Below are 22,425 nucleotides of genomic sequence, written 5' to 3' on the forward strand. Positions count from 1 at the left end.
AAGGCTAGTTTGGGAAAGTAGGCATCTGGCCAGAGGAGATCAGGAAAGACAATGCAGAATGAAAAGAAAGATTATGATGGAGGTAAGATGCAAGTACATTTTAGGGATGGAGGGCAGCTAGTACAAAAGCATGTTCCTATGATGGTACCATAGGAATATTATTAATAATTCAAGTTTACAAGGCATTGGAGATTCAAACCAATTCCTGCTTTCAAAAAGCTTTCCATCTACTTTTAGTGAAAGCTCCTACTGCAGCCAGTATTCTAAAGTATCTGAGACATTGTTTAGGGTGCTTATTTTGATGGAGCTATGATTTTATCTTTGTGGATATGCAGTTTAAAATCCTCTGCCCCAGAGGTTTCTGTCTGTGGTGATTCATGTACGTGGTTTTAGAAAATATAGTGGCAGAAAAAAACTTTTAAAAAATATTCAATTATACTAACAAAGTATAAGCATAGAGGGGTATTTTTAATATTAAAAATATCAGAAATTAAAAACAAGCATCATATGCAATTGGGGATACACTAGAAATGTTTTACTAAATACAGGGGTAGACAAGTATGTTCATTTTCCTCACATTTTGTTTTTTGATATAGTTCTAGAAATGCTAGCAACATCAGTAAGAGAAAGAAATTAAAGGCATAAAGATAGGTGAAGAAGAGATGGAGTTATCTCTATTTCCTGATGTCATATTTGGAAAATTCTACAGAATCAGCAAAGATGCTAATTGAGAAAATTAGCAAAGATGCCAAGTAAACTACAAAATAAACACTAAAAAATCAATAGCATCTCTATATAATAATAAAACCCAAGAAGTAAAAATAGGGAAATCTCTTTCCAAATAACTACAAAATAAAGTTTCTGAGGATCAGTCTACAAAGCATACAAAAGACTTGCATAAATTTAATTACGGACTGGTCCTTGAAGAAATAAAGAATCACTTGGCTACTTAGAAAAATATTCACACTCATGGCGAATAGTGCCAATATAATAAAAATGACAATACTTCTAAAGTTAAATTTATTGTTTTAATGTTGTGTTATTATCACAGGGATACTTTCTAGAACTTCATAAAATAATAAAATTCATTTGAAAAATCAAAAGATCTACAATATCAAGGAATATGATGAAAAGATGTAGGTGTGAAGGGGGAATAGCACTTTCTATCCTCATAGTCATCGATGCCATTTGATATTTTTTTTTAAATAAAGAAAAATCGATGAAACAGTCTAGATAAGGAAGAATTTTTTTAAAAAAATTAAATTCAATAACCCAGTGTTTGATAAAGTTGAAAACAAATTATCTGGGAAAGAATTCTATTTGTTAAAACTTCTAGGAAAAAAAAATTTAAAAACCAATCTCGCAGAAATTAGGCTGAGATCTATATCATACACCATGGTGGCTTTAGCAGGAGCTCTCATTGGAAATAGCTGGAGAGCCCTTTGAAAGGAGGAATTGTTTGTATCTCCAATGCCTTGTAAATTTGAACAAATTATTAATTGTATTCCCATGTTATTATAATAACCTTTCTTTGTACTGGCTGTCCTCCATGCCTAAAATATACTTCTTACCTCCACCACAATCCTTATTTTCCTTCTGCATTGTCTTTCCTGCTCTCTCTCTCCCACCATATGTTTATTCTCCCAAACTACCCTGAATTTGAATTTATTCACTATTAGTCCGTAGTATGTACCTATATGTAGGCAGTTGGGTGAGACAGTGAATGTACTGGGCCTGGAATCACTACCACATTTTAAAAATAAAAAAATAAGTTTGAGGTATGCCTTGAAGAGAGAAATGAAAAAACAACCTTTTTGTAAAATTAGGAAATCCCCAAAATTGTGTTGGACAATTTTGAATTTTTTTTCCCATATATTGATCATTTATGCTGGTGTTTCCATCTTTTTTTTTTTTCCTTAAATATTTTATTTGTTAAATGGGATGGCTCTCTGGGAGAGAGACTGAAGGATACAAAAAAAAAAAAAAAATCAGTTAGAAAAAAAAAACTTTTTCCAGCTAAAAACTGCAGTAAAACTTTGAGATCAAAAAACAAAATAATACAAAAATACAATGAGACCTACTTTATTTTATGGAAAGAAAATTGAACTTGGAGATGGAAGACCTTAGTTAACATTAGCCTCAGTCACTTCCCTTAATGTGGGCTAGGGTTTGGAGTGGAGGGGGGGGGGGGGGGGGGGGGGCGGGGATAAAGTAGGGAAGGCTGCCTCTTTGATTAAGTAACTGTGGAAAGGCAGATTAAATTTTCATTTTAGGGACACCAAGGGTGAAACGACAGGGTTATATACATTTGTATATTTGTATATAATAGGCAAGACTTGAACCCAAGACTTCAAGCCCACCATTCTCTACCCACTACACGCTACCTCTCAAAGTAAGGCTACGGTGTTTACGACCAATAGATTTAAGAATCGTGTTCGAACGCCTTTGTCCCAACAAAACAAGTACCGTGAGTTTGGGGGACTGGCGAGAGTACGGCTCCCACCGGTCCTCGTGTGCTGGAGCGCGCCCGGGCAGGTGGCTTCCGAACCGCCCCACTGCCCCCTAAGTCCCTTTCAAAGGCAGCAGCTGCCCCGGTGGGTTGGGAGAAAACGCCTGGCGTGCATCATGCCGACCAAGGGCTTAAACTGGAGCTTCATCACCAACCAGCGGATTCAGCAGCTGAAAAGTCAACTTCGGGTGAGTGAGTCCCAAGACTTCTCAGGGGTCACATTCGTGGACTTTTACCTCTTGCCAGGCCGATGTTTTACCCTGTCCAGAAGTGCAACTTCCCCTAGAGCCTCCAGACCGAAGTTCTTCATGGCCAGAGATGTCAGGGGTCCTCCCGAATTCATTTCCTTCGCTGAAAAGAAAAGGAAATGGGCTCACAGAAATCACTAGAATAACTTACCCAGTCTTAGAGAGAGGATAAGGGACAATGTCGGGAGCAGAACTTCTCTTCAACGAGGATTTGCCTTCCGGAACCGCTGGGTCTGGATTTGGAGCCTGTTGTATTTTAGTGTATGTCTGGGGGCTTTTGTTTGTTTGTTTTGGTTTTGGTTCATTATGCTGGTGCAGCTGGGACTAAGGGTCACAGAATCATAGACCTACACCTGGAAAGTATCCCAGAGCTCATTCCCTAATTTTTGGTAGTCTTCTTCATTTGGGATTGATTATATCTCTATTTGTCCACATGTAGATATGTACATATATGTATATGTCACTTTGCAAACCCTAAGTTGATATATAAATGTTAGCTATTTTCATTTCTACCTTCTCTCCTCAGACGAAATCAAGGTAAACAGCCTTCTCAGAGTGTGAGTAGAGAAAATAAGAGACTTTGAATTGTGATTTGAGAGAGCAATTTCTAGTTGCAAATCATGTGTTTGGGGTTTAGCACTAAATGATGAGCACCAAATGTTGGGGTTTTATCATGAGAAGAATTCACAATGGCCATTCTCTTTGGCAAAATAAAGGTTTATTTAGAAGTTATAGACAAAATGAAGAGATATAATAAACATCAGGAGTGGTAAATCTGAAATAGAGTTGGGAAAGTATATAACAATTAATAACAGAAAAGACAAGTTCCCTAGTGGAAGAACGCCCCATAAGGTTGGAATATGCCCTTAAAGGTCAGGGTAAATCCGAAAAGGAATTTAGCATCCCAAAAGAGTTGGTTATATAAGAAGGACAAAGTTAGGAAAGACACCATGAGTTATAATGGGGTGATGAGAGGAGAGACACCACGAATGAGGCATAATGGAGTGATGAGAGTATAGGGGACATGTCGGACCCTAATTCTGGGTCCTTGGTTAGCCTTTGAAAATTACTAACTTTGAAAAAACCAAAATTTTGTAAAATCATTTATTTAAGCATATTTGGATTTGCTAAGGCCACAGAAGAAATGTTTCCCAAATAACTTGTTCCTTGAACTAGGTGCAATAGGTCCTGTGGCTAGGCAACTATCTAAAAAGATATTCAATCTAACAACTTCTACATTTCTATAGCAATTTTAGTATTCCTCACTCTGGCTTAGAGCCAGATTTATGATATATAAGTATTCTCCCATCCCACCCCCAGTTGCCAATTAGTAACCCATGCTACTTGGCCCACCTGCTTTGGTGAAATAAAGTTTTGACTAAAAGAGAATCCCATGTGAGAATATTCACTGAACCAAATGCTTTCCTGCAGCATCAGCATCTTTCATTTTTTTGTCCACACCTTAGAAACTACCCAGCTATGTTTAGTTACCAAGTTTTGGTATTTCTACTCTTAAAGTAATTTTTAAATCACGCCCTTCCTTTCTATTCCTATTGCTAACACCATTTTACGCCCTTGTACTTGTTCCTGCCTCTTTCCCAGTACATTCTATACACCGCTATTTTATTCGTTTTCTTAAAATTAAGCACTTATTAGGTGACTCCCTTGCTCAAAAACTCTCTCCCTTTCTCTCTTTCCCCACCCCACTGAAAATGAAAGAAAAAGATACAAAGCAAAAGTCAAGCCAAAATATATATTTGTCTCATTTTGCTGCCATTTCTTTATCTCTCTATCAGGAAGGAGATAGGACATTTCATCATTTGTCCTCCAAAATTGTGTTTAGTCATTATACTGATCAGAGTTCCTAATTCTTTCAACATTGTTCATCCAATATTAACCAAATTCACTCTGTGTCCTACTGAGCACAAAATCATATAAATTAATTATGGAAAAAATCTACTAGAAAAAGAATGAGGTTTGTTGTGACAGAACTATGTAGATTAACATTGACCTAGATTTTTAAAAGACAAATTCAGTGTTTGTGGCAGCCCTCTTTGTAGTGGCCAGAAACTGGAAACTGAGCGGATGCCCATCAATTGGAGAATGGCTGAATAAATTGTGGTACATAAATGTTATGGAATATTATTGTTTGGTAAGAAATGACCAACAGGATGATTTCAGAAAGGCCTGGAGAGACTGACACGAACTGATGCTGAGTGAAATGAGCAGGACCAGGAGATCATTATATACTTCAACAACAATACTATATGAGGATCAATTTTGATGGACCTGGCCATCTCCAGCAATGAGATGAACCAAAACAGTTCCATAAGAGCGGGAATGAATTGAACCAGCTACACCCAGCGAAAGAACTCTGGGAGATGACTAAGAACCATTACATTAAATTCCCAATCCCTCTATTTTTGTCCACCTGTATTTTTGATTTCCTTCACAGGCTAATAGTACACTATTTCAAAGTCCGATTCTTTTTGTACAGCAAAATAACTATTTGGACATGTATACTTATATTGTATTTAATTTATACTTTAACATATTTAACATGTATTGGTCAACCTGCCATCTAGGGGAGGAGTTGGGGGGAAGGAGGGGAAAAATTGGAACAAAAGGTTTGGCAATTGTCAATGCTGTAAAATTACCCATGCATATAACTTGTAAATAAAAAATCATACTAAAAAATTGACCTAGATTTTTAAAAGACACATTCAGTGTTTGTGGCAGCCCTCTTTGTAGTGGTCAGAAACTGGAAACTGAGTGGATGCCCATCAATTGGAGAATGGCTGAATAAATTGTGGTATATGAATATTATGGAATATTATTGTTCTGTAATGATCCTACAGGATGATTTCAGAAAGGTCTGAAGAGACTTACATGAACTGATGCTGAGTAAAATGAGCAGGACCAGGAGATCATTATATACTTCAACAATAATACTATATGACAATCAATTCTGATGGACATGGCCCTCTTCAACAATGAGATGAATCAAATCAGTTCCAATAGAGCAGTAATGAAGTGAACTAGCTACACCCAGGGAAAGAACTCTGGGAGATGACTATGAACCACTACAATCCCTCTACTTTTGTCCACTGAATTTTTGATTTCCTTCACAGACTAATAGTACACTCTTTCAAAGTCCGATTCTTTTTGTACAGCAAAATAACTGTTTGGACATGTATACTTATATTGTATTTAACTTATACTTCAACATATTTAACATGTCAACCTGCTATCTGGGGGAAGGGGTGGGGGGAAGGCGGGGAAAAGTTGGAACAAAAGGTTTTGCAACTGTCAATGTTGAAAAATTACTCATGCATATATCTTGTAAATAAAAAGCTATAATTAAAAAATAATAATAAAAAGACACATTCAGAAGATGGAATTTGGAAGTGGCTAAAGTTGAATATGAAAGGATGATGGGATTCTGGAAGGCTAAAATACTTCAGTTAGGATGACAACTTAGAAGGTCTAGTGAAATCCAGATCTCCTAACAAACACTCCCTCAGAAATTAAAAAGGGCATCAGATCAAGCAATAATCAATAAAACCAAAGGGAAACACCATTTGATCCAGGGATCCATAAATTGATATCCATAAGCCTATGGATACTCTGTGTAGACCACAGTGTGTGATCCTGAACCATGATCTCTATAAACTGCTTACAGTCAGTGAAACCTTAGCCCTGGTCTATCCAAGGCACAGCAAAGGATAAAGCTAGTCCTCATTGGAAGAATATAGAGAAACACCTATCCTGAAGAATACCTCTGGGAGGCCAGAAGCCAGAATGATCTTCATCTGATAATTGATTAGAATTTTTCAGGACTGCATCAGGGGATAATGACAACTTCAGATTGGTAACTGTGGAAGAAGGAAATAAAGACAGAACTGATGTCAGCATCATATTGGGCCACTAGGGACCAGACACTAGGAATCATGGCTGATGGAAGCACCTATTTTCAGCCCTTCTGGCCAGAAGTCTGTGGCAAGGAAGTAGCATCCAGATTGCAGAGGGAAGAGGAATTTGCAGGGTCTCTCCATCGCATCCAAGAGGGTGAAGGCTGGTTGTGACACAAAATTTGCAAGAGCCCGGAATATTCTGAGGTTGGTGAGGAAACCTAAAGATAACAAAAAGGGATTATTTGTTCCAATGTGAACAAAATAGGAAGATCAATAAAGAGCATTGTTTCTGGGACAGAAAAGATAATGATAATAGATGTAGAAAGAAAGGACTCATCTTTTTTTAAAATTGTGTTTCTATTTTCTCTCTGCCAAAGGATAATGATCTTTGCACTAGAAGGCAGAGAGAGAGAGAGAGAGAGAGAGAGAGAGAGAGAGAGAGAGAGAGAAGAAAAGGAAGAGGGACAAGGACAGGGAGAGAAAAAGAGGAGGAGGAAGAAGAGAAGGAGGAGAAGGAGAAGGGAAGAGTTAAAGAAGAAAAAAACAAACAAAAATTGTTCCTGTAGTATATAGCATAGTTCAGTATTGATTTCATTTATTCATAGCCCATTCTCTTCATCTTGTATTCCCTGTTCCTTCCTTGATAACATTTAGTCCTACTGTTATAAAAGGAAAATAATAGTCCCCTCCCAAAAAGAGGAAAAAAAGAAAAAGAAATATTAATGAAACATTTTTAAAGAGAAAAAATATATAAAAATTTTGATTTTAAATGCTGTCTTAGTTAAATCAGAATTACAAACTCACAATTACAAAACAATCTAAGAATAATCATTTCTTTTTTCACCTACACTTTCTTTTGTATTTTTATTATAAACTTTATTTTTATAAGCAGACTATCCTGTCTACTTCTCTAGTTTATCTTTATGTTCTATCCAGTCTCTCTAACCCATCACCTACCCCACCCCCACCACCTTTCAGATTTTTTTTTAATGAGAACAAAACCTTGAAACATCATTTCATTCATGAGTTATGAGGTAAGTAGTCAATGTGAAATGCATCATATCTGGATTCATGCCAGGAAAAAAATGTGAATGTAAGAGCAATGCTTCCCTGATGTTAAAAAAAAAAAGTTAACCAATCTACAAGTACTTATTAAGCCCTTTCTGTGCGCCACCAACGTGTGAGGTGCTAGAGATACAAATACAAAGGATAAAACTCACAATATCATTTGTGTCATGGGCATTACATAGTATTTTAAAAATATATTAGAATATCTTATATTGAGATTATTTATGATTGAAATAAACTGTTCTCTATGTTCCTTCCCTACTTCTAGTTACATACATACATATATATATATATACATATATATATATATATATATTTTTTTTTTTCTGTAGATTAGGGCTTGGCATTTGGGCTTCCAATCAGGTCCTTTCTCACTACTGCATCTTCCACCAGCATCAATCCCCTGACTGTTAGCTTCAGTTCTCCTTTCCTAGGCAAAGCCTTGAGATTATGCTCCTTATCTATTATTAAAACAGTAGCAGGACTGAGAGTCATCATAGTTAACAGAAAAAGCAGCAGTTGAATAGACTTGCTTTGTAGGAGATGGTCACATTAAGTAGGGTAGAGCCAGAACCAGAGACCATGGAATATAGGGAAAGGCAGAATATATGTGCTAGAGGAACAAACCCAGCCAGAAGCAAACCAGCCTAGAAACCTTTGTTGTCAACCCTTATCTAAAATATTCCAAATAGACCGGAGATTCAGATCTGGCAGGTGAGACTGAGCTATATATAATGTGATCTAAAGGAGTTTATCTGAACCCTTCCATATGTTCTGTGTTCTGTACAACAGCAAAAATGAGTGTCATTGAATGAAATTGCTGTTCCTTTAAAATAACCAAAGTAAATGATCTCTTGGTGATGGTTCCTTTCTGGGTCCTTGGTTTTAGGCCAAAGAAGAAAGAATAGTTGAACTGGAAACTGAAAATGCTGTTCTTCATCTGAAACTGGCTGAGGTAATCATATTTTAGATATACACACATACATATATACACATACATAGACATGTATGTATACATGTATTTAATGCAGTACTTTTGTATTTTTTTTAACTTTGGTTTTTATATCATCTTTATTTCTCAGTCTGTCCCTATATCCTTTCACACTTAGAGAACCAATACTCCTGAGAAGAATAAAAAAGAGGAGGAATCCAATTCTGCAAATCTAGCCAATATATCAGTCAAGTCCAACAGTATATTCAATATACTATGCCCATAGTTATTACCTCTGCAGAGAAAGAAAATACTTTTTCACATCTCTTCTTTGGGGGTCAAACTTGATCATTAAGATTGTCCACAATCCTTTAGATTTTTGTTACCATTCCCTCCATTGGCATTGCTGTAATTAGATATATTGTATATATATGTTATATAAGTTTTCTCATGTCTCCCCATATTCTTCATGTTCATTGTTTCATATGGTGCAATGATACTCTATCACAAACATGTACCACCACCTTTGTAGTCATTCTTCAAAAGACTGTTATCTACTTTGTCTCTTGTCTTTTGCAATCTCAGAGAACATTGCTATAGATATTTTGGCATATGTTGGACTGTTCTTAATCAAATGCTTTTAATATTTTAATAATGTATCTTATTTATATTTAGATTGTTATCAATTTGTTGTTAAAACAGTTTTCAACCTGATAGATTGAAATTTGAGATGATCCTCAATCCTTATCTTTCATTCAGTGAACTGGTTAAAATGCCAACTTTTAGTTTGATTCTTGAAAGTTCCATTCCTGTCTTTATTTTTGTAAGAAGAGGAATCATTCTTTGATTTGTGGTTCTGAATAATAATAACCTGAGATCATTTGTATAGCACATTAGTACAAAGATTACTAAATATTTCATCTTCCTGAAAGCTTCCAGGACCATTCCATATCATCACTGTACACAAAACAAAAACAAAATTAATTTCCTAACTTTACTTACAGGTACTGTTCTCAAAGCCTGGAAGGGAGAGCATAAACAAAGAAATGACTCCAAACATCAGAAGAACAAATTTATTTCAGTCTTACAGACTTCCATTGTTAGCTCAAAAATGTTCACTTACTCCAGATTCAATCTTTATTCTCTATTACATCCTCAGAAGATTCATGACACTCATGACATGTAGTTTGTGGTTAGACTGGAACAAACCCAAATTGTGTCTGAAATTCCAAACTCATTTCTATCAACATTCCTCCTACCATTACCTGCTCTCTATCATTGCCTCCATACCTGCTACAGAAAATAGAATGAATCCTCAGACCTCCACTCTTGAAACCTACTTGTCATCCTCAACTCCTCATTATATATCAAATGTCATCTCCAAACAATTGCCAAGGCCTGTTGATTTTACTTTTTCAATATCTTTCAAATATGTCCCTTTCTCTCATTTAATATTGCCGCCACTCTGGTGCAGTCCCCTATTATCTCAGTCCTGGTCCATTGCAATAGTCTGCTGGTGGATCTGCCTGACCCTAGTCACTCCCTCCTCTAGCTACCAAAGTGATCTTCCTAAAGTTAAAATCTAACCCCAACCTCCCCATCTCTTCAGCCTTCTTATCTCCACATCTTGGCATCTTGAGCTTTCTTCAAATTTCAGCTAAATTCTCATGTTATATAGGTAGCCTTTTCCTCCTCCTCCTCCTTCTCCTGCTCCTCCTCCTCTTCTCTCAATTATTTCTCATGTATCCTGTCTACATCTTGTTTGCACATTGTTGTTTGCATGTTGTCTCCCTCATTAGATTGTGCATTCCTTGAGATATCCCTAATATTTAGCACAGTGCCTGGAACATAGTAATCTCTTGACAATTATTGATTGACAAAGTGATTGATCTTAGATGATACCTGGTTCCACTCATACTTAAACAAAAATTCTCTTTACAGGATACCTGACAGCTGTTTAATCTCAAATGAATCAGAACACATTACCCCATTCGGCTCTACTTTGTGATGGCTTTGCCTCTTGAGCTCTTCCTCACATCAAGCTCAAAGCTACCTTGTTGGGCATTTCCCCAAATTCTCCAAGTTCTGCTCTCTGGAATCAACTAGCACTTGTCTAAAAGGGTTTCCAGAGTATAACACTTGAAGATAGCTTTTATGTCCTTCCTAAGTCATCTCCTAGTCAAATATCTCCACTTCCTTTAACTTTCCCTTAAAAAGGGCATGATCTAAAGATCTTCCATCATTCTAGTTATTTCTCTTAGACACTCTCAGTCTTAAAAATGTTCTCATGAAGATGTCAATTCCAGAAATGGAGATGATATGAATACAGAGAGGACTGGCGAGACTTACATGAACTGGTGCTAAGTGAAATGAGCAGAATCAGGAGATCATTATATACCTCAACAACGATACTGTATGAGGATGTATTCTGATGGAAGTGGATCTCTTCGATAAAGAGAGCTAATTCAGTTTCAATTAATTAAGGATGGCCAGAAGCAGCTACACCCAAAGAAAGAACACTGGGAAATGAATATAAACTGCTTGCATGTTTGTTTTTCTTCCCGGGTTATTTTTACCTTCTGAATCCAATTCTCCCTGTGCAACAAGAAAACTGTTCGGTTCTGCACACATATATTGTATCTAGGATATACTGTAACCTATTCAACATGTAAAGGATTGCTTGCCATCTGGGGGAGGAGGTGGAGAGAGGGAGAGGAAAAATCAGAACAGAAGTGAGTGCAAGGGATAATGCTGTAAAAAATTACCCTGGCATGGGTTCTATCAATAAAAAGTTATTTAAAAAATAAAAGAAGAAAAAATCAACAAATAACCCTAAAAAAAAAAAAAGAAAAAAAGAAATGGACATGATATTTTAAACTGTCTAACCAGCATTACAATCACCTACCGAGACGTAAACACTGCAGAATCTCAGAATTTCAGAATTGGAGCCATCTAGTTTAATACCTACATAAAAGGAAACACCAACAAGTGGTTGTGCAGCTTCTACTTGAAGACCTCCAATATGTGGGGACCTATCACCTCTGGAAATAGTCCATTTCACTTTTAGACAGGAAGCTTTTCTTAATGGAAAGCCTAAATTTATCTCTTTGTGATTTCTGCCCATTTAAATTTCTTCTTGCCCTTTGAAACCCTATTTAATGCCCAAGAGACTTTAACCAAGTCACATCACTGTCATCATTATCTCATTTATGCAAAGTTTTAAGTTTTGCAAATTGCTTTACATAGTTTATTGCACCTGATGCTCACATCCATCTTGGTAGATATGTGCTATTTATTATTTCTGCTTAATAAATAACATTGAGGTTGAGAGAGGTTAAATAAGTTTTCCAGAGCCACACACCTAATAAGTATATGAGGTAGGATTTGAATTTAGGTCAATCTGATTTCAAGCCCAGTGATACCTACCAGTGTTATTACCTACCTCAATTTCCTTATCTGTAACATGAAGGTGTTGTATTGAATTAGTTCTAAGACCCCTTCTAGCACTAATTCTTCTAATCCTATAATCTGTTTCCCTAGGGAAACTGTAAATTCTTTGAGGGACATATCTTCTTTCTATTTCTTTATCTATGAAATAAACAAGTTCAACTAGACATTCTTTAAGGTCCTTACCACACTAAAATCCTGTGATTCTACAATTATAATTCTATGCAATGAAATACCTAGAATATAATAGTTGCTAACCCTTGTAATTGAAAAATCAAATCTCAACAAATTCTGAATGTCCTTTTATAATTTTTCTTCATTTAACTTGCTTTTTTCAATACTCCTTCTAATCATATATGAACACTAATGAAATTAATTAGTGGCCCTTTTTGTTTTTTTGAAGGTAGGATTTTATTTTATTATTTTTGCAATAGTTTTTATTTTTATTTTAAAAATACATGCAAAGATAGTTTTCAACATTCACCCTTGCAAAACCTGGTGTTTCAAATCTTTCTTCCTCCCTTCCCCCACTCTCTCTCCTAGACAGCAAATAATCTAAGTTAATATTTGCAATTCTTCTATAAATATTTCTACATTATCATGCTGCAGAAGAAAAATCAGATCAAAAAAAGGGGGGGGGGAGGATGAGAAAGAAAAAAAAAAGCAAACAAACAACAAAAAAGGTGAAAATACTATGTTGTGATTCACATTCAATCCCCATAATCTTCTTTCTGGATGCAGATGGCTCTCTCCATCACAAATCTATTGGAAGTGCCCTGAATCACCTCACTGTAGAAAAGAGTCTTGTTCCTGAGCAATAATAAACAGAATCAGCTACACCCAGAGAAAGAACACTGGGAAATGAATGTAGATTACTTGCATTTTTTCTTCTCAGGTTATTTTTACCTTCTAAATCCAATTTTTCTTGTACAACAAGAGAACTGTATGGATCTGCACACATATATTGTATCTAAGATGTTTAACATGTATGAGACTGCCTGCCATCTAGGGGAGGGGTGGAGAGAGGGAAGGGGAAAGTTGGAACAGAAGTGAGGGCAAGGGACAATGTTGTAAAAATTACCCATGCATATATATGTACTGTCAATAAAAAGCTATAATTTAAAATATGTATAAAAAAATAAAAAGAAAAAAAGAAAAGAGTCTTGTTCATCAGAGTCAATCATCTTAGTGGCCCTTTTTAATTTCTCCTTTACTTTTAGTATATTTGCAGTGACTACATGGAGTTGTCTGGGGGTATTCAAGGAGGAATAGCACTCCTAGTGTAGGATTCACTGAGCCCTTTTTTGGTGTCCACCTGAAACCAAAGTCTCATCTATCACTCCAAGAAGTTATAGCATGTACAGCAGTCACAACCTAGTAAAACTTTCTTAGCAGATGGGCTAAATGAAGTTGAGATCTCAAACTCATAGATGAACTAAGGGAATGTCTGCCTCAAGACTTCACCTAGCAGAATGAGCAAATGACAACAAATCATTCCAATGGCCATGAAAACAGAAGATGCAGGTGATGTAGAGTGCTTTAGGGCTTGATCAGAAATGGAGGATGCCAAGGTCATTCACTACATCCTGGGCCATTGACAGATTTTTTGACTTTTGACTTGCCACCGGAAGAGAGAATGAAGCTGACAACTTTATGCAACTCTTAAGTCTAATTCACACACAAGTTAAACATCACTCCATATGCAATTGGTATTCTTACCAATGACAAGCAAATAAAGAACAAATAACAACAGTGACTTCTATACTCCATAGCTTAATATAACTACAACCTTTTTATTGAAAAGGGTAGATCAGTGTGGTAGTTAAATAAATAAAATTTACTGTGTTTATTGGGGATTAGAATTCAGCAAGAATATATTAATTGCTTTCATATGCAAGGGACTATAGGTAAAGTGCAGAGAAAAAAATACTTATGATGATTTTAAAGAAAGTAAAGAATTCTCCACTAGGGGAGAATATATTCAATCCTCTATTTTTAAGGAGGAAAAAGGTGACAGACGATGATAGTGAAGCTACAGAACTTCCTTATCTTTTACCAAGTGATTCAAAGAAATATAAATTGCCCTCTACCAATATCTAATCTGTTACTTAGTCTTTGAAATGAGCATTGAAAGAACATTTTGTAATGTCAGGAAAGGTATCAGAATCCTCCCTCTACTTTCTTCTCTGCTCTTTTTGATAGCATTCATTTCTCAAATATCAGATTACTTTTGCTACCTTCAAGGTGTCAACTGAAATTAAATCTATGGCTTTAGGATGACCTTCAAAGTAAATGAATTGAATTAGATAAAATTACTTTCTGGTTTATTTTCATTCTTGTCACTGGAAGTGTCATTATTGCCCTGCCTATTTGCTGTTGTTCTGACACAATGAAAGGGATGCCTTGAATTCTGAAACCTATTCCTTCTAAGGACTTCATGTATTATTTCACTTCTCATGACATCTGTTTGAGATAAGCATCATCCCTAATCCTTTTTGACAGACGGGGAATCAGGAAACAAGTCAGACAATTTACTTGTGGTCATAGAAATAAAGATCTGGGATAAGACTTCTTGTCTAGTGGGCTTCCCATCTTAATTAAACTTGCAAATCATATCAATTCATCGTGTATTGTATATAAATAATGTGTGAAATAAATTTAATAGCAAATGAAATTTTGTTTGGGAACACAGGAAAGGATAAGAAACATATCAGTGGATTGTTGAGCCAGAATAAACAAAATTCAGGCTGCTATTCATTAAGAGACTGCCATTTACATGGTACTGCTATCAAGAATGGAAAATATTTTTTTTCTTTCAAGTATGGCAAATGTTGCCATAACTCTCTCTGAAAAAAAAACAACAACAACAACAAAAAAAAAAAAAAAAACAGTACATGGAGGTCCAGCTGTCCTGCAGAATTCTGGAAAAGGCTTTCTGCAGCTATTTTCTTTTTCTGGCCACCTTTATTGGAGTGATTAAAATGGTAAGCATATTTCCTTTTATAGATGCATTTTTCTCTAGGAAATTCCAACTGTAGGCCATTGGAAATTATGTCTTCATTTCCTTTTCTTCTCTAACCTTTTCTAATAGGGAGGGTTTCCTCCCCTTTCTTAGAAACTCATGTATAACATAACTTGACTATCGGAATATCCTTAGAAATTTTCTGTTAATGACACTAGTCACTACTTTTAGTGAGCAGAGTGAACATTTGGTTCAACATTTCCCTTAATCTTAAAATTCAGCTGTTGAAAAAAGTATGTATCATGTATCATGGAATCATGTATGAGCTTATCACATGTGTGGGACATTTAAAAAAAAATTCTAAACTTAACACCAAATAAAATTGCATTAAAGACAGATATCAAGTAAAACAACAACAAAAAAAGGATTTTTTTGTGAAAACATAAATATCTATTATCCAAAGATACCATTTGCTTTTTTAAAAAAATATTTAATAAATTCAATATGTAACTTCCAAGGCTGATCTAGTTGTATTTTAATCCTGGTCTTCCATCTGTTGTCTTCTGTCCATTTAAAAAAAATGCTTCAATTATTTTCCTTTTGGGGGACTGCTCTACCATTATCTCTCCTTTTACCATCTCTCCATCATGCTCCCATTTGAATTTTTTTTTAAAAAGAAAGAAAATACCTTAAACCTTTTGAAAACACTTTTAAAGGGAGGCAAGGAAAAGATGAGAGAAGGAGGAAGGGAAGGAGGAGGGGAGGGAGGGAGGTTGGGAGGAAAGGAGACTAGACAGAGACAAAGAGAGGAAGGGAGAAGAGAGAATGAGAGGGAAGGGAAGGGAGGGAATCAAGGAAAAAAAATTTCTACACTGTTGTATCTTAAGATTTATGGCTTATGTTGCATCTTGAGGCCATCACCTTTGGGTTCCTCTAAAATCATGTGAGGTTGACATTTTGTTTGACAAAACCTTAAAGATCCACTGAATTCAAAGCATCCACGAAGTTAAAAAAAAATAACAATAATATTTAATAGTCAATCAAGTGGCAAGCTTTATGCTTTGTACCTTTCATTCCATACTAGAATGACTGATTACAGTTTGGAAGCAAACCTTTTTCTGGGAAAAGATCTGGGAGTTTATTGAACTGTAACCTTGATATGGACAAACTATGATATGCCAGCATCCTCTCAAAATGCTAATGAAATTTTGGGATTACACTGATAAAGGCAAAGTTTTATACATTTTGTGATGTTCCTGCTAAACTTTGTCCAAGTCATACCATGTTTGCAGTATTTGTTCAGTTCAGGATGCCAGAGTTTAGGAAAGATAGGGTTAAATTGAAGATAAATCATTCCTTTGAATGCAAAGGAGAGAAATCATAATGGTGAATGGACTTGATATATGGAGATTAGAGCTGGAGATATTTAGTTTGGAAAAGAGAATTCTCCAGGTAAGCACTATAGCCATCTTCAAGTATTCAGAGAGCTGTCATTTGGAAAATATATGACAGTTATTTTGCTTCATCCAAAAAGAAAGAAAGAACTAGAAACAATGAGTGAAAGTTGCAAAGAAGAAAGTTTAATCTTGATGCTTAAAAAGAAGTTTGGGGGCAGCTAGATGGATAGAGGACTGGCCCTAGAGTCAGGAGGACCTGAGAACAAATTCTGACTCAGAATTTGCTGGGCACCTCACTTAACTCCAATTGCCTCCAAGAAAAAACAAAACAGAACAAGGCTTGGGGGAGGGGGAAGGAAGGAAAGCTTTCTAAGAATTAGAGCTGTGCAAATTTGGGATGGGCTGCCTGGAGAAGGTAACAGGTTCTTCCTCATTGAAAGACTTCAGACAGAGGCTAGCTATCCATTTATAATTGTTGTAGTAGAAATTCTTTTTCAGCTATGACTAGATGACCATGGTGGTATTTTGAACTCTGAAATTTGTCACTTTGCTGATAATTATCTGCTGCAAAAAATCTTCAGAAAATAATTTATAATAGAGAAAATATGGATTATTAACAACTATATAAAATTGCTCCAAATCACTAACAAGAAAAGTAATGAAAATCAAAATAACTCTCTGTTTTCACCTCATACCAAACAAATTGATAAAGTTGACAATAGATAGGAATATTTAGTATTAGAGGTTTTGTGATATAGAATATACCATTGGTATAATTGTTGAATTGATCCAATTATTACAGATAATGTAATTGTTGTAAAGACAAAAGATGTCAATAAATTTTATTTTTAAAAGATAAACTTCAAAAAAATTTATAGAGCTATAAAAAAAAGATGCTTGTTGTCATTATTGCAGCAGATGAAAATGTAAGTATAGACACACTAGTGTACTATTGGTGCAACTTGGAAGGATCCAACAATTTGAATATCAATTTAGAATTATTCAAGAAAAGTTACTTCCTTAGAGATCTTATTTCTCACATTAGGCCTCCATCTTTGAACCTATAAAATTCACTGTTCACCACTTTTTTTTTTTACTCATTATAAAGTTCACTTGCTTAATCATAAGAATGCTGGTGACCATATGCAGCATGGGTGAGATGTTTTGATGTTATATGGAAAATCCCCTACTTATTTTTGTACCTCCGGAGTATCCTTTTGCCAACATAAAGAGAAACTATCTGAAGACCACTTAGTAAGATGAGATAACCTTTACTTTCTTTGTCCTATAACCACCTTGCTGGTGCATTATTTCTGGCCCTCCTGGAAGATAAAAGCAAGGTCTGTCAACCAATGAAACTTTGTATTTTATTTTGCCTCTTTTAGAGTGTATAAGTAACAAGCCCTATAAAAAGCACTAGGGACCAGTGGACATCTCAGACCATGAGGAAAATGATTAATTGTTTGGAGCTCTGCCTCAGTGGTTTTTCTTATAGATTGGATATTTTTGGACCCCACAATAAGTAATCTAGCAATAAGAAACAAAAGTTTATAAGCAATATTGTTCATAGCCCAATAATCCCTTAATGAAAATATACTTTGAAAATGTTTTCCTAAATAAAAAGAAAAAGTTTATCTACTCAAAAATTTCCATAGCAACATTATATATAATTGTAAAAAAAAAAAAAAAAAAAAAAGCTGGAAACAATCTAAATGCTTGGCTAAATAAGTAGAATAGCAGAATGGAATAAAAGTGAACAATATGAAGATTACAAAAATGATCATTTCAAATAAAGCAAAATAAAAGAAGCAGATCTAGAAGTCTAGAATATATGCAATAATTATAAGCCTTTGAAAATAAGTAAATGAAAATGAACGGATAAAGAATTTAGTTGGGAACTCAGAGAAGGTAACTAAAATCATGTTGTATTACTTTAGGTGTTGAAGTCAATTTAAATATAAGTAATCAGTAAATTAGTTTAGTTTGTAGTGACATTGTTAAGTTTAAAAAAATGTTTTAATGAGCTAATATCTGGTTAACTTGAGGTTTGGAACTATACAAGGCCCTTTCAATGAAATCTGTGGGCTTTTTAAAAAGACCTTAGTCTGGGGCAGCTAGGTGGCAGAATGGTTAGAGAACCAGCCCTGAAGTCAGAAGGACTTCAAATCTGGCCTCAGACACTTAACATAGCCTTCCTGTGTGACTCTGGGCAAGTCACGTTACCCCAATTGTCTCAGAAAAAACAAACACCTTAGTCATCTACAATGGAAAATAAAGTGAATAAGCAGCTACTACAAATATTAATACTTGCCCATAGAGCTCATTGGTAAAATATGGGAAGAACAATTATGTGCCTTATATTTACCAAGAATTGTGGTAAATGCTGTACAAAAATTATCTCACTTGATTCTCACAATAATCCTGGGATGGGAAACTAATCCATCTCTAAATATAATCCCCATTTTACAGTTGAAATTAAGGCAGACATATTATATAACTTGTTGAAGATTATATAGTGTATAGATTTCTGAGGTCATATTTGAATTTAAGTCTTCTGTCTGTAGGTCTGTCACCTATTCACTGCACCTCCTCTGAAAGATGGCTCTGAAAGAGTATATCACTCAAAAGAAATATGATTTGTAAAAGGTGTAAGGAAGGGTCAGGGTAACATAAAAAGTGTAGTCCTACGTAATAATGAAGAAATCATAGAGAAAATCTTGATGAAGAACAACAAAGATTAACAAAGGCAAAAGCAATAGTATTGTCTCCAGTGCATAGTAGAGAGTTAGAAAGAAAGAAAAAAATAGATGAGGAATCTGGGAAACACATGACAAGTTTATCATAGAAGCATAATTCAATAGTGAAAAGGGACTTCAGTTATTCTGCTAAAGCTTCCTACCAAAAGTCCATGTAACATGTCATTGCCATAAACTGTTTGTTTTAACATGCATTTCCTTTAGCAAATGAAATAGATTTTAAGAAATAAATTTAATAATGATTTTTCTTCCTCTTTGCTCCATATATATCTTCAAGATTTTTTTTTTGATAGACTATTCCCCACCATTACCTCCAAGTATGGTGGTGAACTGTTCTTCCTAAAGTCATAATTTTTAAAAATGTTTTAAAAAAGGCGTTTTTTTTTTCTCTTAAAAGTGCCATGGAATCATTGAGAGAAGCAATAGTAAGACTATGCAACTCTGCTCTCTTTATAATGAAGAACAACACTTGAGAAGAAATACATACTCAAACCTAACCCAGATCTACCAGACAGTACAGGTAAGAAAGCTTAATCACAAGGCAAAAGTGCTGTTTACATAATAGATTTTATATGTAAATAATCTATGTCAACAATGTATGTGTGTATTTGTATACACACACATACACATATATGTATACACATATATATGCATGGACCTACAAATGTATCGCTATACATATACAAATATACATACATAAATCATATTTGCAGAGACAACACTTACAAATTTAAGTATGGACAAACAAATATGAGGTAGTTTGTGGAGGAAGGACTGGAGGGGATCAAGAAAGATCTTATAGGATTTGTTGCTTGAGTTTGGAACTAAGCCCAAAAGGCTATAAAACTGTGCATATCCTTTAATCTGGCAGTATTGCTGGGTCTGTATCCCAAGAAAATCATAAAACCACATGTGCAAAAATGTTTGTAACAGCTCTTTTTGTAGTGGTAAGAAATTGAATGGATGCCCATCAATTGGGGAATGGGGGAATAAGTTATGGTATATGAATGTTATGGAATATTATTGTTTTATAAGAAATTATGAACTGGCTCATTTCAGAAAAGCCTGGAAAGACTTACATGAATTGATGCTGAGTGAGTGAGTAGAACCAGGAACACATTGTACTCAGTAATCGCAAGATTATGTGATGATCATTTATAAGACTTAGCTCTTCTTAGCAATGCAGTGATTCAAGACAATACCAATAGACTTGGGATGGAAGATAGCATTCACATCCAGAGGGAGAACCACAGGAGACTGACTGTGGATAGAAGCATTCTATTTTCATCTTTTGTTTGTTTGCTTGCTTTTCTTTTTCATGATTTTTTTTCCCTTTTGGTCTGATATTTCTTGTACAACATGATAAATATGAAAATATGTTTAAAATAATTGTAAAAAGTTAATTTATACTAGACTGCTGTCTTGGGGAGAGGGGAAGTAAGGGAAAGAGAGAAAAATTTGGAATATAGAATCTTACAAAAATGAATATTGGAAACTATTTTTTTTGTATATTTGGAAAATAAAATACTGTTTTCCATCCCTGGAATTCACTCTCTCCTCACTTCAGTCTCTTGGAATAACCCAGTTTCCTTTAAGGCTCACTTGGCATGGCAATAGTCTGTGCAAAGGCATAAAAATAGCAGGTGGCATGTCACACATGAGGAACAGTTAGGTCAGTCTGACTAGACAAAGAATATTTTAGTGTACTGAGAGGAAAGGTAAAGTTAGAATCAGGTTTTCAAGAGCTTTAAGTGCTCAATAGAAGATTTTTTATTTTATCACAGAAGTAACAGGAAACTGCTATATTTTTCTGAACAGGAAAGTAATATAATTAGACCTGTACTTCAAAAATATCCTAATAGCAATTATGTGGGAAAAGGAGAGACTTGAGGCAGGAGGGTCAATTAAAAGTTCAGATGAGGAGTTAACCTTGAGACTAGAGGGAAGGGGACAGGTGTGAGACATATTGTGGATGAAAAATTGATAAGATTTGTCAACTGATTGGGTATGTGGGAGTAAGGAATTGAGAACGATATAAAATTTATGAACCTGGGTAACTGGTTCCTTCAACAAAAAGAAGAAATTTAGATAACAGGAAGGTTTGAGAGGAAGAGGAAAAAATAAGTTCACTTTCAGATCATGAATCTGAGATGCCTACAAGAAAGACTTTGAAACATTCTATAGACAGTTGTGAGGAGGGATTGGAACTTAGGAGAGACATTAGAGCCAAATATATACAGATTTGTAAATATATATATATATATGGTCATTGGAAGCTAGTGATAGCACTAAGAGAGGAAACATATAGAGATGAGTGTTCAGGATAGAGCCTTGAGATATACCGATAGTTTGGAAGTGCATTGTGCATGATAACCAAGCTAAAGGACATTGAGAAGGACCACTCAGACAAGTAGAGGAACCAAGAGAGAGTGGTGTTATAAAAACCATATGAAAAAATATAGAGGAGGGATGGAGAGGGAAAGAGTGTCACTACTGTCAAATAATATAAAAAGGTATAGAAGAATTTATATTGAGAAAAGGCCATGAGATGTGGTAACTAAGAAATCACTGGAACTTTGGAAAGAGAATTTGCAATTTTGAGCAATGAGGTTTGTCAGGTTTGAGCAATGCCAGTGTATCTGATAAACTTATTTCTAAAATACATAGAGAACTGAATTCCAGATTGCAAAGGATTAAGAAGTGAGTGAAAGGAGAAAAAAAATAGAGGTAATGAGTGTAGACAATTTTTTCTAAAAGCTTGATGGCAAAGTGGAACAGCGATATTAAAAAATACCTTAAGAAGATGATGTGGTAAAATGAGTGTTTTTTTAAGGGTGAGGAGGACCTAAATGTGTTTATTTTCATCAAGGAATAGACCAGGTAAGGGGGAGATGGTAATGAAGGCACTCTTCCAGAAGAAGGAGATGGAATTAGGCAACATGTTGAGGAATTGACGTAAGGAAAGAAAGAGATAATGGTAGATGATGTTAAAGGGTTTAGGTAATTTTTTAATGTATGTTAGGGGGAGAATGAAAAAACTCACAAAGACTGGCTTAGATTATCACAATTAATTTGAGGCAATATTTGTGAAAAAGGGCATTTGAGAAGACAAAGAAATATTTAGAATAGCTATTGTTGGGAATGTAATAAATCAATTAGGCAGGAATAAAAAGATTGCTTTACTGCCACAAAA

General features: G+C 35.2%; 1 protein-coding gene across 1 annotated transcript in view; it reads left to right on the forward strand.

Annotated features, from left to right (window-relative positions):
• Positions 1-2,625: 2,625 nt before the first annotated feature.
• KIF25 (kinesin family member 25) overlaps positions 2,626-22,425 on the forward strand; it is a 109,000-nt gene continuing 89,200 nt past the window's right edge. Inside the window, exons 1-3 of the mRNA XM_051998135.1 lie at positions 2,626-2,697; positions 8,629-8,694; positions 19,630-19,752. Of these exons, the coding sequence (XP_051854095.1) occupies positions 2,626-2,697; positions 8,629-8,694; positions 19,630-19,752 (261 nt within the window). The remainder of the gene's footprint in view (positions 2,698-8,628; positions 8,695-19,629; positions 19,753-22,425) is intronic.

This window comes from Antechinus flavipes, chromosome 4, assembly GCF_016432865.1.
Source record: "Antechinus flavipes isolate AdamAnt ecotype Samford, QLD, Australia chromosome 4, AdamAnt_v2, whole genome shotgun sequence".
Lineage (NCBI taxonomy): Eukaryota > Metazoa > Chordata > Mammalia > Dasyuromorphia > Dasyuridae > Antechinus > Antechinus flavipes.